The 12748-nt window shown below is 56.6% G+C and overlaps 2 protein-coding genes across 2 annotated transcripts; one reads left to right on the top strand and one right to left on the bottom strand.

Annotated features, from left to right (window-relative positions):
• Positions 1–6192: 6192 nt before the first annotated feature.
• Positions 6193–8922, top strand: ColSpa_10737 (GTPase-activating protein gyp3; the record flags this gene model as incomplete). Its single annotated transcript, XM_049276949.1, has 1 exon — positions 6193–8922. One exon carries the CDS (start codon positions 6193–6195, stop codon positions 8920–8922), a length of 2730 nt encoding a protein of 909 aa, XP_049132906.1.
• Positions 8923–9812: 890 nt separating this feature from the next.
• ColSpa_10736 (ubiquitin-conjugating enzyme E2 6) lies at positions 9813–10414 on the bottom strand (the record flags this gene model as incomplete). The annotated part of the gene is made up of 2 exons (XM_049276948.1): positions 9813–10283; positions 10391–10414. 2 exons carry the CDS (start codon positions 10412–10414, stop codon positions 9813–9815), a joined length of 495 nt encoding a protein of 164 aa, XP_049132905.1.
• Between the last annotated feature and the right edge of the window lie 2334 nt (positions 10415–12748).

Genomic DNA, 12748 nt, shown 5'->3' with positions numbered 1-12748 from the left:
TCTCAGCTGTGCGGTGCGCGCTCTGCCATGCTGCTTGCGAGGGAACGTGTGCGAGGCAGGTCCAAAGCCAGAGCCACAGCCGGAGGCAGAGCCAGAACCAAAGGAGCAAGTGCCATACCAGGCTCTGGAGCTGGCCCGGAGACAAGAACTGGGCGAGGACTTGGAGGAGGAGGAGGAGGGAGCACCAAGGTGGTGGAGGGTGGCTGGGGGAGAGCTTCGACTCGAACGACTGGGGGTTCCGACACCTCGACTGGATAGAGGACGACAAGATGGGGGAGAGACTGGAGAGAGGTGAGAGTGAGAGAGGGCGTGGGCGGAGGACTCGATTTGGGTGGAAGATCCAAACAGGGAACCAGATTGGTCTGCTTGGCCAAAGGTTGTTCTCCGAGTGTGGTTGGTCATCGAGCAGAAGGGAGCTCGGACCTCTCTGGGGGAGAGCAGCATCATCATCCCTGTTCGGACCTTTGCGTGCAGCAGCGGCGGCAGCACCTCAGCATCAGCAGCACAGAGGTGGGAGAAGATGAAGCTCCGATGCTTTGCCGTTGCCGTTGCCAGGCTGGGTGTATCCCCCAAGCCCCGTCCCTCCCGTCTTCCCCTCCTTTTCAACTCTCGTTGCTCTCGGTGACTGAAGGGTGACACCCCTGTGCGAATCGGGAGCTCTGCTTGAGCAGTAGCTAAGAAGGCCAATGGAAACCCTCCGTCACTAACACGATCCCGCTCTGGACACACCCTTGGTGTGACGGTGAAAAACAGGATAATCGACCGACTGCTGACGTGATTCTAGCCGGAAAGGGACGTCATGAGCAGCGTCATCACGTGCGCTAAGCTCTTCCGTCGTTTGCACGAGTCGCGGTCCCGTTGAGCCGTTGCTCCAGCAGTGCCTGGGCTTGCTCATGCCCGAGGTACCCGACTGCATTTGCAGCCTCGTGGACGCTGAGCCTGTCGAAAGAACGGCCTACCACTGGCTTCACATACACCACTACCGGTATGGTATGCCCACTGGGGCCCAGCTCATCGATCGACAGGACCGGGTAGAGACGAAACGAAAAAGCTCATGACCGAGCACAGAGTGCACACTGGAGATGCCCTCGAGTAGGACGGTCCATCCACGGCGAGTACCGACCAGCACCCAGTAGATAGGTTTATCCGAAACTGTCGTTCGAGTTCGATGTCCATATAGACAAACGAAGAATTGAATCACTGTTCTGCCGAGCAGACTGCATTGACAACGAGCAGCCAGATGTGGATTACACGGACCGGAAGCAACGGGCGACAAAGCGACCCGGACTGCTTCTGTAGATCAAGTGTCTGGTCGGGCAAAGAATAGACACCAACTTGGTTGTCCTCAGTAGTAATGATTCGCGTCGGACGTGTGCGAACAAAGTCGCGTCGCACCGCGTTTGACATAACCGCGACAACCCATAAAGGGAAAATATCCTGCTGCGCAAACCCAAGGCCTTGAAATTTGATGGCGATACAAATGGTGTTGGACATGCTGCCCATAGTTGGTGGGATTATCGCTAGAAGACCCTGGCTATATGCTAGCCGCTCGGTTTGGGAGGCCGGAAATTCGAAAAAAAAAAAAAAAAAAGAAACTGTCTCTTTCTTGGCAGTTGTTGAGCTGCAAGCTCAGCTGCTTTGGGGTTTGTCCCATGGCTGGGTCGAGGGAGAGTGAGACATTGTCGATCCAGAAGCTGGAAAAGGCTGACACGTCGATAGTAAGAAGCAAGGGAAAGACACGCAAAAGAGAGAATGTGGCACAAGGCCGGGACAGCTCGAGAGATAAGTGCTTCTGCTGCTCTGTGCTCCCCACGTCATTCGGACGACCAGGCACGTTTCTGAACCTGGTGCTGGCTGGCGTGCTGCAGGGTAGCATTGGGTTGTATTCTACTCCAACGTTGGTAAACCTAGGTAGCCGTGACCAAGGGAGAGGGAGGCCATCGCGGCCAGGCTTGTCCATCGGACGATTCGCCAAAAGAGCACGCTGATGGTACGTCGGCGATGCTGGGAAGACGGCGATTCGAGGTAGGGGGACTACGAGTCCTCTGCTAAGCTATCATCTTTGCGACTCGGCCGACCAGATGGTTACATTCGCACCCGAGCAAATAAGCCAGTGGTGGTAGTGGAGGCAAAAGAAGGCGAGCGAGGGACGACAGCTCCGATTTCGACGAGTTACCGCCAGTCAAGGCGATGGGATTCGGGCAGATTGTCGCGAAAGAAAAGGGCGAGATCAAATTTTCGATGCTTTCCCGGCAGTCTGTACTGCAGTAGGGTCAATGATCGAGATCTGCCTTGCGTAGCTGCGGGCGAGGAGGACGGGATGATGCATGTCCGCTGGCCTCGATTTGCATTAGAGCTGTTTAATTGGTACCCGTCGACTACATTGGCGTCCAGGGCATCGTAGCCCCGGTTTCTTGCCCGCAGAGGTTGAGGAAGGGAAAGTCGAACGATTCGCTGCCACTGATCTCTAGGCACTTGGTTCGAGATGCAAAGTTGGATGGATGGCCATCTTGCGTGTGGAAGAGGCGCAAACTCAAGACTGGTGGATATAGCCATTCCGCAGCCAGCCGTCAAAAGCAACGGTAGCCAGACCGAAACAAAGAACCCGAATAAGGCCATAGGAAAAAGCAATGAGAAACAACCCAGGGAAAAAAAACAAAGGGATACCCCGGCCAACAGCGGGAAGCGACACAAAATATCTTGTCACTCCTTGACGAGGGCAAAATGGACCAACTGGCCAAAAAATGACGACAAAGGGGCAGATGGTCGCTCGCGGTTGCCGAAAAGAGAGTCTCGGCCAGTCAGGATCGGAATCGGGCCCTGATCCGGGAAATTGGAATGTGATTGGGCGGTGGAGGAGGGCAGCTCATTTGGGAATAGCTTCAGGCACCAGGGGCACTAGCAAACCCTCTTCCCGCAGATTGAAGGCAGCCCCAGGAGGCCTTGCAGCCCCTTCCCTTCGAGCTGTCCCAGTGGGAAGGGCCGCCATCCAGGAGGTCGTGGAGGCCTTGGTGCGAGAACCCCTGCAAGCGGTTGCGTCTGATGTCGGGACGTTGCGGTTGCGGGTTGCGGACTGCATCCGGTCCACAGGCCTACAGGTACCTTAGGTTGTGTACTCTGTAGTACTGCGTACAGATACAACTCTCTCGACTGCTCTGCTCTGTCTCTCTGGCCCCCGAGGCTCTTGATCGTTCTTGTATCAAGGGGGCTCGTGGCGCCAATTCCCTGTTCACGTTGTTGTAGTTCCAAGCCGTCGACGTCGACGAGCGACGCATCAATCATGGTCTGCCGATGCCACCCACTCTCCTGCTTCCTGCTCCGGTTCCGCGGAAGTTCTCGTGTGCCACGCGGTCGTCTTCGCAGGCCATGTCTGAGTACGGGTTCAATCCGTACACTATCGTTGGGCGTCCCGGACGCTCATGCCCATGCCCATGCCCATGCCCACGCCGGACAGGGTAAGGAGCCCAGAGCGTTGGGATTACCCAGCGTAGCGTAGGTAGTTATGTGCAGAATATTATTAGGCTCGGGCTTCGGTACAAGGGAGGCCATACCCTTTGGAAGAAACACGCGATGCTACTTGGGCGACGGTGCAAGGTTGCGGGAGAGGCCAGGTACTCTGCAAAGTACCGCAGGCCGAGTTGATGGAATCTGCTTCTCGAAGGAAGAAACGGGGAACTGGCCGGGAGGCAGGCGAAGGACCGTGGATGTGGGCCACGGACACACGCGCTGACCGACTCGACCAGGCCTCAAGGCAATCCCGAGAGATGATTGATGAGCGATTGCGGGGAAGGATGGCGCCTCGGTCCTTCGCAGCACTTGTGCGAAATTTAATGACGATATGGACGGAGGCGAGCTGAATCGGATTGATGAGTTTTTCGCCGTCCGTGTGCAAAGTGAGAAGCGACAAGGTCCGAGGAAGAAAGAGACGAGACAAGACAACGGCCCGTACGGGACTCGACGGTAGTAGGTAGACCTACTGACTCTTGACTCTCACCGTTTTAATCAATCTACTGCTGCCTCTTCCTTTTCAGGATGGATTCAGGTTGGTGGTCTCGTCGACTTTGGTCTTAGTCTTGGGGCCTCCGGTTCCATTCAGTGTCACCCTCCGAAGCGGGCCTGGGTGGGTGGTTGTTATCATTGTTTTGCGTGCCGGCGGCATACCGAGGAGCTTGTGAACAGGCCGGCTGTATGTACTGCGCAGACTGGCTGCACGCTCGCCTTCATAAATGACCGTGGCGATTGACATTCTGAAATACGGATACACATATGTACCGTAGCTCCATCGGGCGTGTTCGCTTTGTCGTCTGCTGGCCCGTCCGCTTCGCCAGTCTTGGGCAAATCTCAACTCTCGGGGCATTGAGTTTCCATCTCCCAACAACCACGTCAGGAGAGAGGCAAGCGAGAAGAGCAAGGGCAAGGCAAAGGACGATCTGACTCTATCCTAATCTCCTCATCTTATTCCGTCCGTCCTGACCTCGTCTTTGCCCTTTTGTCCCTTCTTTCCCGTTTCTGTTTCTGCACCCACCTGCCACCTTCCCTCGCCTGCAAAACCGTGCCTGCCTGCACTTGCACTTGCACCTACACCTGCAACTGTCTGCTGCACCTGCTACCTGCATCGCATCGCATCGCATCGCATCTGCAGTGGCAGTGGCATCATTGGGGCACTCCTTCCTCTCTCCAAGGTCAAACCTTTTCTTAGCTCCTTCCCTCCCATCCTATCTCACTTTCCGACCGTCGTCGGCGTAACCCACCCGAACAATATCGTCCTTTCCCCCCCATCCCCTTCTTCCTTCTTCCCGCCGTCCCGTCGCTTCTCCCGCTTCGCCTGTCTCATTTCCTTCTTTCTTTCCTCTCTACCTTACCTTACCTTACCACAACACTCCATCGTTCGCCCGCTCGACCGCTCTCGACCACGATCCAATCCTTTGCGGTTGTCTGACTGCACGGTCCTGCGACGACCCGTCTGTTAAAAGGCGGCCAATCAGCAGGCCTTTCCAAACATCCGACCGCGGCCATCTTTTCTTCTGCCTCGTGGCAGCATCCCCCCCAAATTTTGACGCACGAGTCAACCGCCCTTTGGTCTCCGAGACACTTCAAAAAACTTGGCGAACGCCACAGATGCCCAATCCGCCCTGACACTCCAGACCACCAAAACAAAAGGGGGAAAAGGCAAAGACGCTTCGCTCTGGAACCCTTGAAGAAGCCCGTCACTCAGCTTGCCGACGTCCGACCTGTCTCTGTTGTTGTTTCTTACTCTGGTTGTCCCGCCCTGTGCTCGAGCCAATGACGCCGACGCCCCGGCCTGGGTCCAAACGCTCGCTTCAGTTTTAGCATCTTCATCTGCGACAGCAGGCATCCGCCCCCCTACCCTCAAAAAGACATTCTTGCCTCACGCCAACCGCCAACCACCACCACTTTCGTCCAATCCGATACCTTTGGCCGATTGGAGACTGGGAACCCGGGGGACTGCCACCATACTACACCGCATCGGCCGGATCCCGCTCCCTTCCCTCTCCTCATTCTACCGACGACGACGAGACGACCTTCTCCTGCATCTGCGCCTTGTCTGAGCCCTCTGCGTCTCTTGTTTCGCAAGTCCCGACCGACCAACCGTTTTCAGACGACGCTCAGTGACCCGACTGTTGGCCGATCCTTCACTTCCAACTTCACCCCTTACATCCAACCCCCCGTTTGCATGCGCAAGCGCATGAATCGTCGCCAGGGTATCACCTCGTCTCGTACGCCCTGTGACGCTGGAAAATTGCCGTTCCTTGCTCGACTCGACCTGATTGTCACCCTTTTTTTCTGCATCACCTTCGCACCGACCCTTCTTCAGCTCGACGTACCCTGGCTTCCAGCAGCGGTCGGCCATTGAACCCACCCCGCCTGGCCAATACTCATTGCTCGTTGCTGAGACTGCTCCAAGAGGGTTGCTGCCACACGCAAGGTTCATGCATGTGCCGCAATGGTATCGTCAGGAACGACCTTGAATGCCCTACCGCAATCTGTCTGCACCACCGTCACTTGAACGCTCCGTCGTAGCACCCGTCACCGACCTACTAGCACTTGCCGGCATACACCCGCAAGGAAGAAAAACAACAACCCTTACGGTCCCCAACGCCTCCAGCGTCAGTACAGTTGCTCGAGTAGCAGTTGCCGCTGCCATATAACGGCCGGAGGGTATCAATCAACATGACCCTCATGGCCGTGGCAGCGGACTCTGTCCAACCCGACGCCCAGATCACCCTGGGAGCCATGGCAGACCAAGACCCCAACACCCACCGCCAGGGCAGCATGAAGCGTCGCCAGTTCGGTATTTATGCTTCAAGGCGGTCCCATTCGAAACCTATCTCTACTTCTGACGTTCCAGAGCGTCACGAGTCCGAGTTCCCAGCAGCCCACCCACAACCCTTGCCCACGTCTCCTCCGCGCTGGGACTCGCTGGCCAACAGCTCCGGCAATTTTGTAATGCAACAAAACTCGATCAACTCCCACGTGCAGCCGCTCTCTCCTCGACGTCCTGCCTATGATTCTGATCGCCACTACCCCTCCTCACCTACGTTCCGCTCGCTGGCTCCGAGTCCGAGCCATGATCTCGAAGACGACTTGAGTGCCGACGAATGGACCAGCAGAGCCGTCGCTCGCTCGATTAGATCCCCGATACCCTACGACGACGACGACGACCGTTCCTCGATAGATACCATGCAGGTCGACAACTTCTCCCGTCCGAGAAGGCCTAGCATCAAGCAGCCCCTCCAAGACTCCTACCACTCGCGAGCCGCCCGGTCTCCTTCAGAACCGCGCTCTGACCCCAACTCGCATCAGCATGCATGGCCGCGGCCCCGGGGTCAGTCGGGATCCTCTGCAAAGTCGGCCTCGACGTTTGCCTCGATCCCGACCGCAGGGAGCGACCACTACGAACCCCGCGCTCCGTCTCGTTTGCGAAGTGCACCGCCTCCGTCAGGCCTTGCCCGTCCTCCGTTGGCGTATGGCCGTGTAGATAGCTCGAGTTCCGGCCTGTCGGTGCACACCCGCGAGGCGCCGTGGATGAGTGGGGAAGACGAGATGAGGTCGAGCTACCGATCTCAAATGACTGCGTCGAGTGCACAGGGAACGTACGTGACGGAAAGAAGCAGTGTTCTCACCAAGAATAGCTCAATCCCATCGCTGTACGCTAACGGGGAGGAGCTTAGTGTCGAAGACGTTATGGGTATGTACGAGAAGGGCTTCCGAGACGACTCCAGCCCCGAAGACAACGACGACGTCCGTCCAGTCCCGGCCGCCGAGATCAACAAGCGGAACACCAGAATGCTGGAAGCGCTGAGCGAACCACGACCGGCACATGCCAACTCTTTGACCATCCCGGCACCTGATACGATTGTCCGTGAATCGACGGCCATGTTCAACATCGCTGGGCACCCGGCCTCTCTGCCGAAAGATCTCGGCTTGCTCGACCATGATCAGAAGGCGGACGAAAAGGAGGAGAAGGAAAAGCGAGACTCTGCAAAGTCTATCCAAAGCGACACGCCGGCCACATCCCCGCAGCTGGGCAGTCTTTCGGCCTCTTCGGTACAGACGGCCGTGGAGCCTGAGCCGGTCGAAATCGAAGAACCGGGAGCACGAGATCGGTATGGCTTCAAAAAGGCCAATCAGTATATCACCAGACAGCAGTACGACGCCTGGGACAAGGGTTACTCTGAGTACCTCGATCGGCGGCGGAAGAAGTGGACAGCCTTTTTGCGAGAGAACGAGCTCATCACGAACCACCCTGAACGATTTCCTCCCCATAGTGCCAAGGCCAAGCGGTTCGTTCGCAAAGGAATCCCTCCCGAATGGAGAGGGGCGGCCTGGTTTTACTACGCAGGTGGCCCTGCCATCCTGGCAAAGCACGCGGGCCTCTACGATACCTTGCTGGAAAAGAAGGCCAAAGACGTCGATGTAGAGGCCATCGAGCGAGACCTCCATCGGACGTTCCCCGACAACGTGAAGTTTAAGCCTGCGAACATGGCATCGAAGCCCAACACGGAACCTGTGCGAGATGGCCAGCCAACGGAGGACGAAGGTGGGGATAAGAACGAGCCCGAGATCATCTCGTCTCTCAGAAGAGTGCTCCATGCCTTTGCCATTTACAACCCACGTATCGGCTACTGCCAGAGTCTCAACTTCTTGGCAGGTTTACTGCTCTTATTTCTGGACTCGGAAGAAAAGGCCTTCTGGCTTCTTAACGTCATTACCCGTGTGTACCTGCCTGGCACACACGAAATGAGCCTCGAAGGCTCCAAAGTGGACCTTGGTGTCTTGATGAACGCCATCAGGGAGTCCATGCCCGCCGTGTGGGCCAAGATTGGCGACGATATGGAGGGTGACCCGAATGCGGCGCGGCCGGCAAAACCAGTAAAGAAGCCGAGGTCGAGGAGAAAAAACCAACCCAGCATTTCGTCCAACCGACTTCCTCCCATTACACTCTGCATGACGGCCTGGTTCATGAGCTGCTTCATCGGCACTCTGCCCATTGAGAGCACGCTACGCGTTTGGGACGTCATCTTTTACGAAGGGTCCAAGACGCTGTTTCGCATTGCCCTGGCCATCTTCAAACTGGGCGAAAACGAGGTTCGATCCATTACGGATCCCATGGAGATGTTTTCCGTCATCCAAGCAATGCCTCGCCGGCTGCTAGACGCAAATGCCCTCATGGAAGCCTGCTTCAAGCGTCGTAATGGGTTTGGTCACCTCAGCCAGGTAACGATCGACACGCAGCGGGAAGAGAGGCGTGTCAAGGTCCAGACGGAGCACCAGAGAGCCGCCACGTACGCTGCCGGCACGGCGACCGGCCGTAACGCTATCGCGGACGAAGGAGAGGTTCGTAGGAAAGGCACCCTCTTCGGACGTAGGAAGTCGGGTAGATCAGCAGAGGTCATGTGAGTACCGAATCACGCGGGAAGGACCAAACAGTTAGTTGCATGCATGCATTGAGCCACGGCGTTTAGGGGGGAATTTTGCATTTAATGGTAATGACTATACGGCATGCGGCACACTTGGCATTGGCAAGCGAAAAGAAAACGGATATCTTTCTAGAAGAGGGCGCGGTCATCCCCCCTCCTTCAGCATGTTGGAATTTGGGTCGGCATAGAAGACTTGTGCCGAAGATTGGTTGCCTGTCCGAGACAAATCGCAATGTCTCGCCAAGTTGTAGAGTAGATGCCGAGAAGCACCTAAAAAGGCTCAATATTTTTCCTTGTGCAAACCATGGGTGCCGTGACTTTGAAACAGGCCTACTGAGACTGCGAGGTGAACAGGGCGTCGCCGTTCACGAGGCCGAGGGGACAAGGCATGCGACGAGTTTGATGATGATGGATCAAACCATGGATTGGGGTTTCTGTAGCAATCTAGTCTGAAACCTGTCCCAAAATACTGCTCATCCCGCGACAGAACCTATAGGCCTGCCTGCTATTCTCTATCGTTGCGAACAGCTCTCTAATGATGCCGTCAACTCCCGAATGCCGCCGTCGCACCTTCCGTCCGCACTAAAGGTTTGTATGAGGCTCAAAATACTTTCGAGGCCACGAAGCCTGAGAAATCTCGAGATCCCGTCTTCCCCGCCTCAAACCCACCAACGCCGGTAATGCTCGCCATTTTCAAAGGATTGAAACGCCGTCGTTTTTGATTGAAATCATGTGTGCTCTTGCCTGAACCGCCTGACCCATGTCCGATACGTGCTTTGTGGTATCGTTGCCTCGTCCATGATTCCAAGGCCTGTTGTTCGTTCCGCCTCCTACTTCTCGTGAAACGCACTGGCGATGGATGGAAAGGTCTCATTTGGCGGCGGGCTCGGCGACGGAGAAGTTGGGGGTGCCCTTTGCGTAACGGGCGACGTACTGCTTGGCCTGCTTCTCGAACTCGGGGCGGTTGTTCTTGTACTCGTCGGCGATGCGGGTCTCGAGGGGGTCGTCGGGCTGGGGCTCGGCGAGGAGGCTGCGCAGGGCCTCGAGGACGGCAGCGAGCTTAGTGGCAGGCTTCCAGTTCTCGGACTTGAGCATGCCCATGCAGATATTGCCGGCGGCATCGTTCGTGATATTAGGGTGGTAGATGCGGGTGGCGAACTTGACGACGGGGGCTTTGAAGGGGTAGTCCCGGGGCAGGTCGACGAGGACGGCGAAGACGCCGCCGGCGTAGGGGCTGTCTTCGGGGCCGGCAAGGGTGACGTGCCAGGTGTGCAGGTCAGAGTCGCGGGCGAGGGAGATGGTCATGCCATCGGGTGGGGAGGCGGTGATCTCGGTGAGTTCCTGGCGGTTGGTCGTGGCGGTTAGCTTCGTTTGCTTCGGTCTAGGTTTGGGGAGGGGTTCGGGGAGCGGGATGAGGAGGGGCAGATGTTGGAGCTTGCACATCATACCTTGGCGATGCGCTTGCTGGCCATGATGGGCAATGTGGTTTGTTTCGTTTGAGGTTTGGTGATGTTGGAGGAGAGCTAGCGTGATCGACGAGCTTTGCTGGAGGAGGAGCTGGTAACCGTCAAGGTTGGAAGCTCTTGATCAGCAAAGGGATGGTGGGTCGGCGAAAGATCGAGAGCTTCTGGCCGACGTCGATCAAAGGGGAACCGTTCAAAATGACCGGGAAATGAATCCTGAAGTGACGGGTTGTACGAGCGTTGGGATTCGTTGTGGTGCCGACGACGAATTGTTTGCGGCTGGTTTGGTTTGCAGGAGGGAGCAATCAGCTTGACGTCTCGGCCGATGGCGGGGTAGCTGCCTTTAAGGCCTTGGTGGGGGTGAGGTCAGAATCACGGCAAGGCAGTCGCAGCCCGGGGTGCTGGGAGGGAGGATTGGCGCTCAGCGAGCGTGGTGAGTAAACTGCCTTAGAAAGAACATTACGAAAGTGGGGCAAGGTCGCCCATAGCGTCCCTGGCAGTGGTTCACTCAAAGGCAGCGCCAGGAACGACAGACATCTACGAAGAGGTTGGAACAGATTGCTCACTGTCGAACACCATCCCCTCCTCATCCACGATCGAGCACACTACTCAACAAAATCCACGAGTGATGTGTTATCTGAAAAAAAAGAAAAAAAAATGCGTCTGAGTTTACTTACCAAGAAAAGCACTGCTAGCGGCTCTCGTTCGAAGAGAGTCTGGAAGCCATCTATAGCCGACATGCTATTTAGAGGTTGAGCATCGCGAGCTCAATAATCAACGACCTCGGCTTCAAAGGAGGACCGGACAGGTTAGCCGTTGCAACGTCCAGAGATACATGACATGACCTCAGCCCAAGTGCTTCCGAGGCACGTCTTCTTGCACCGTCAAACAGCTCCAGGAAGTATGGCAGATGGGGCGAGACAGAATTGGGCATGCACAAGGTTCGCGCCAGTCGGCGCAGCCCGACTCTGAGCCGGAGATCTGTCCAAATCTCCAAGATCCCCCGAGATCCCTAAACTCTCTGTCGAACTCTCGACCATGGTTGCTGCATGTCAGGGGCAACGTCTGTCCCTTCTCTCCAAATGAGGGGATAGGGCACGCGAGCCAGACGCTGATGTGGTTGCGTGGCTTGCTTGCGAGGCACCGACACGGCCGGGGCCATGGAAAGACAGGCCGGGCACGTTTTGCATGTCCTGATGGGGTAATTGCTTACTGTTTACCACCTCGGATCGTGCAAGATGATAGACTCTGGCGAGTTTAGACGAGAAAAACTTCCGTCAACGCCATGTTGGTTGTGTTGGCGGTGTCGGCTCCCTCTTTTGACCTGACAGGGACGTTCTTATTTCCGACGCAATCTCAGCAGGGCCCACCCGGTCAGGAAGCCAATGCTGTACGATAGTGTAGACAGCTCCTGGGGGAAGTGAGGGAGACATGTGAGCTCGAACCCGATGTCAGCTTGACTTGTCTGGTGCGTCCCCTAGTCAGTGGTCCGCCGACCGGATGGCGGAAGCAGAAGTACACTAAGAGAGACGCTGCCAGCTTCTGCCTGCAATGCAACATGCAGTACAGATAGTTAGCGGATGATCTCTTGGCCAGGGTTCCTTGGGCTTGCATCCTCTGTAATGCCCGGCCCCCCTAGGCTGCTTAGGAATGGTCTCTGACAATGAAGAAAGCCCAGAGTCTCAACAGAACCGCCTCGAGCCCGCAGATGGCCAGTCAGGACTAGCACGTGTATCGTCAGCTTCGGTGGTCTCTCAAGCAGCAAAGACACACCGAAACAAGGGGGCCGGCAAGGCACATTCCTCAGTGAGGTTCTGGGCAGTCATCGAGGTGGCTGAAGGACCGGAGCGGAGGAAAAGTCGCGCTCTGCCGACGCCTAGAGGATCTCGGGGATTGACAGCAACCGAGAGCCCCGATAACCCCGGGCGGGCTGGGTCGCCCACCGCCCGCAGTGACGGATTGGTTGTTACCTAGCAATCATCGAAGATGGACCATGGATCAATGGATCGCTAACAGCCAACGCGCGAACGCGGATGCGGATGCGGAAGCGGCCGGGCTCAGCCACCAGTCAGAAGCCCGGAATACGACGCTATTCCTGCACCCTTCGTAATTTTCTCTGTCTCTCTTATTCTCACTAGTGGTCCCTGGAGGAGTGGTCCAGGATAGCTGAACAGCCAAAGGCTCTGTTCAATCCGCGTTGCGCCTCCTTTCCCCAAATTGCGCTTTTCCTGAGATGCTCACATAGCTACGTCAACAACAACTCGAGTACCGAGTACAACCGCGCCTGTCGTTTCGCCGAGCTACCCGTCCTTCTAGTGTACCCATTCTACCGCCCGCCTCTGC

The sequence above is a fragment of the Colletotrichum spaethianum genome (assembly GCF_022836535.1).
Source record: "Colletotrichum spaethianum MAFF 239500 DNA, contig38, whole genome shotgun sequence".
In the NCBI taxonomy this organism is placed as follows: Eukaryota; Fungi; Ascomycota; class Sordariomycetes; order Glomerellales; family Glomerellaceae; genus Colletotrichum; species Colletotrichum spaethianum.
Note: the sequence above shows the minus strand (reverse complement) of the source record. Positions and strands in the feature narration are given on the sequence as shown.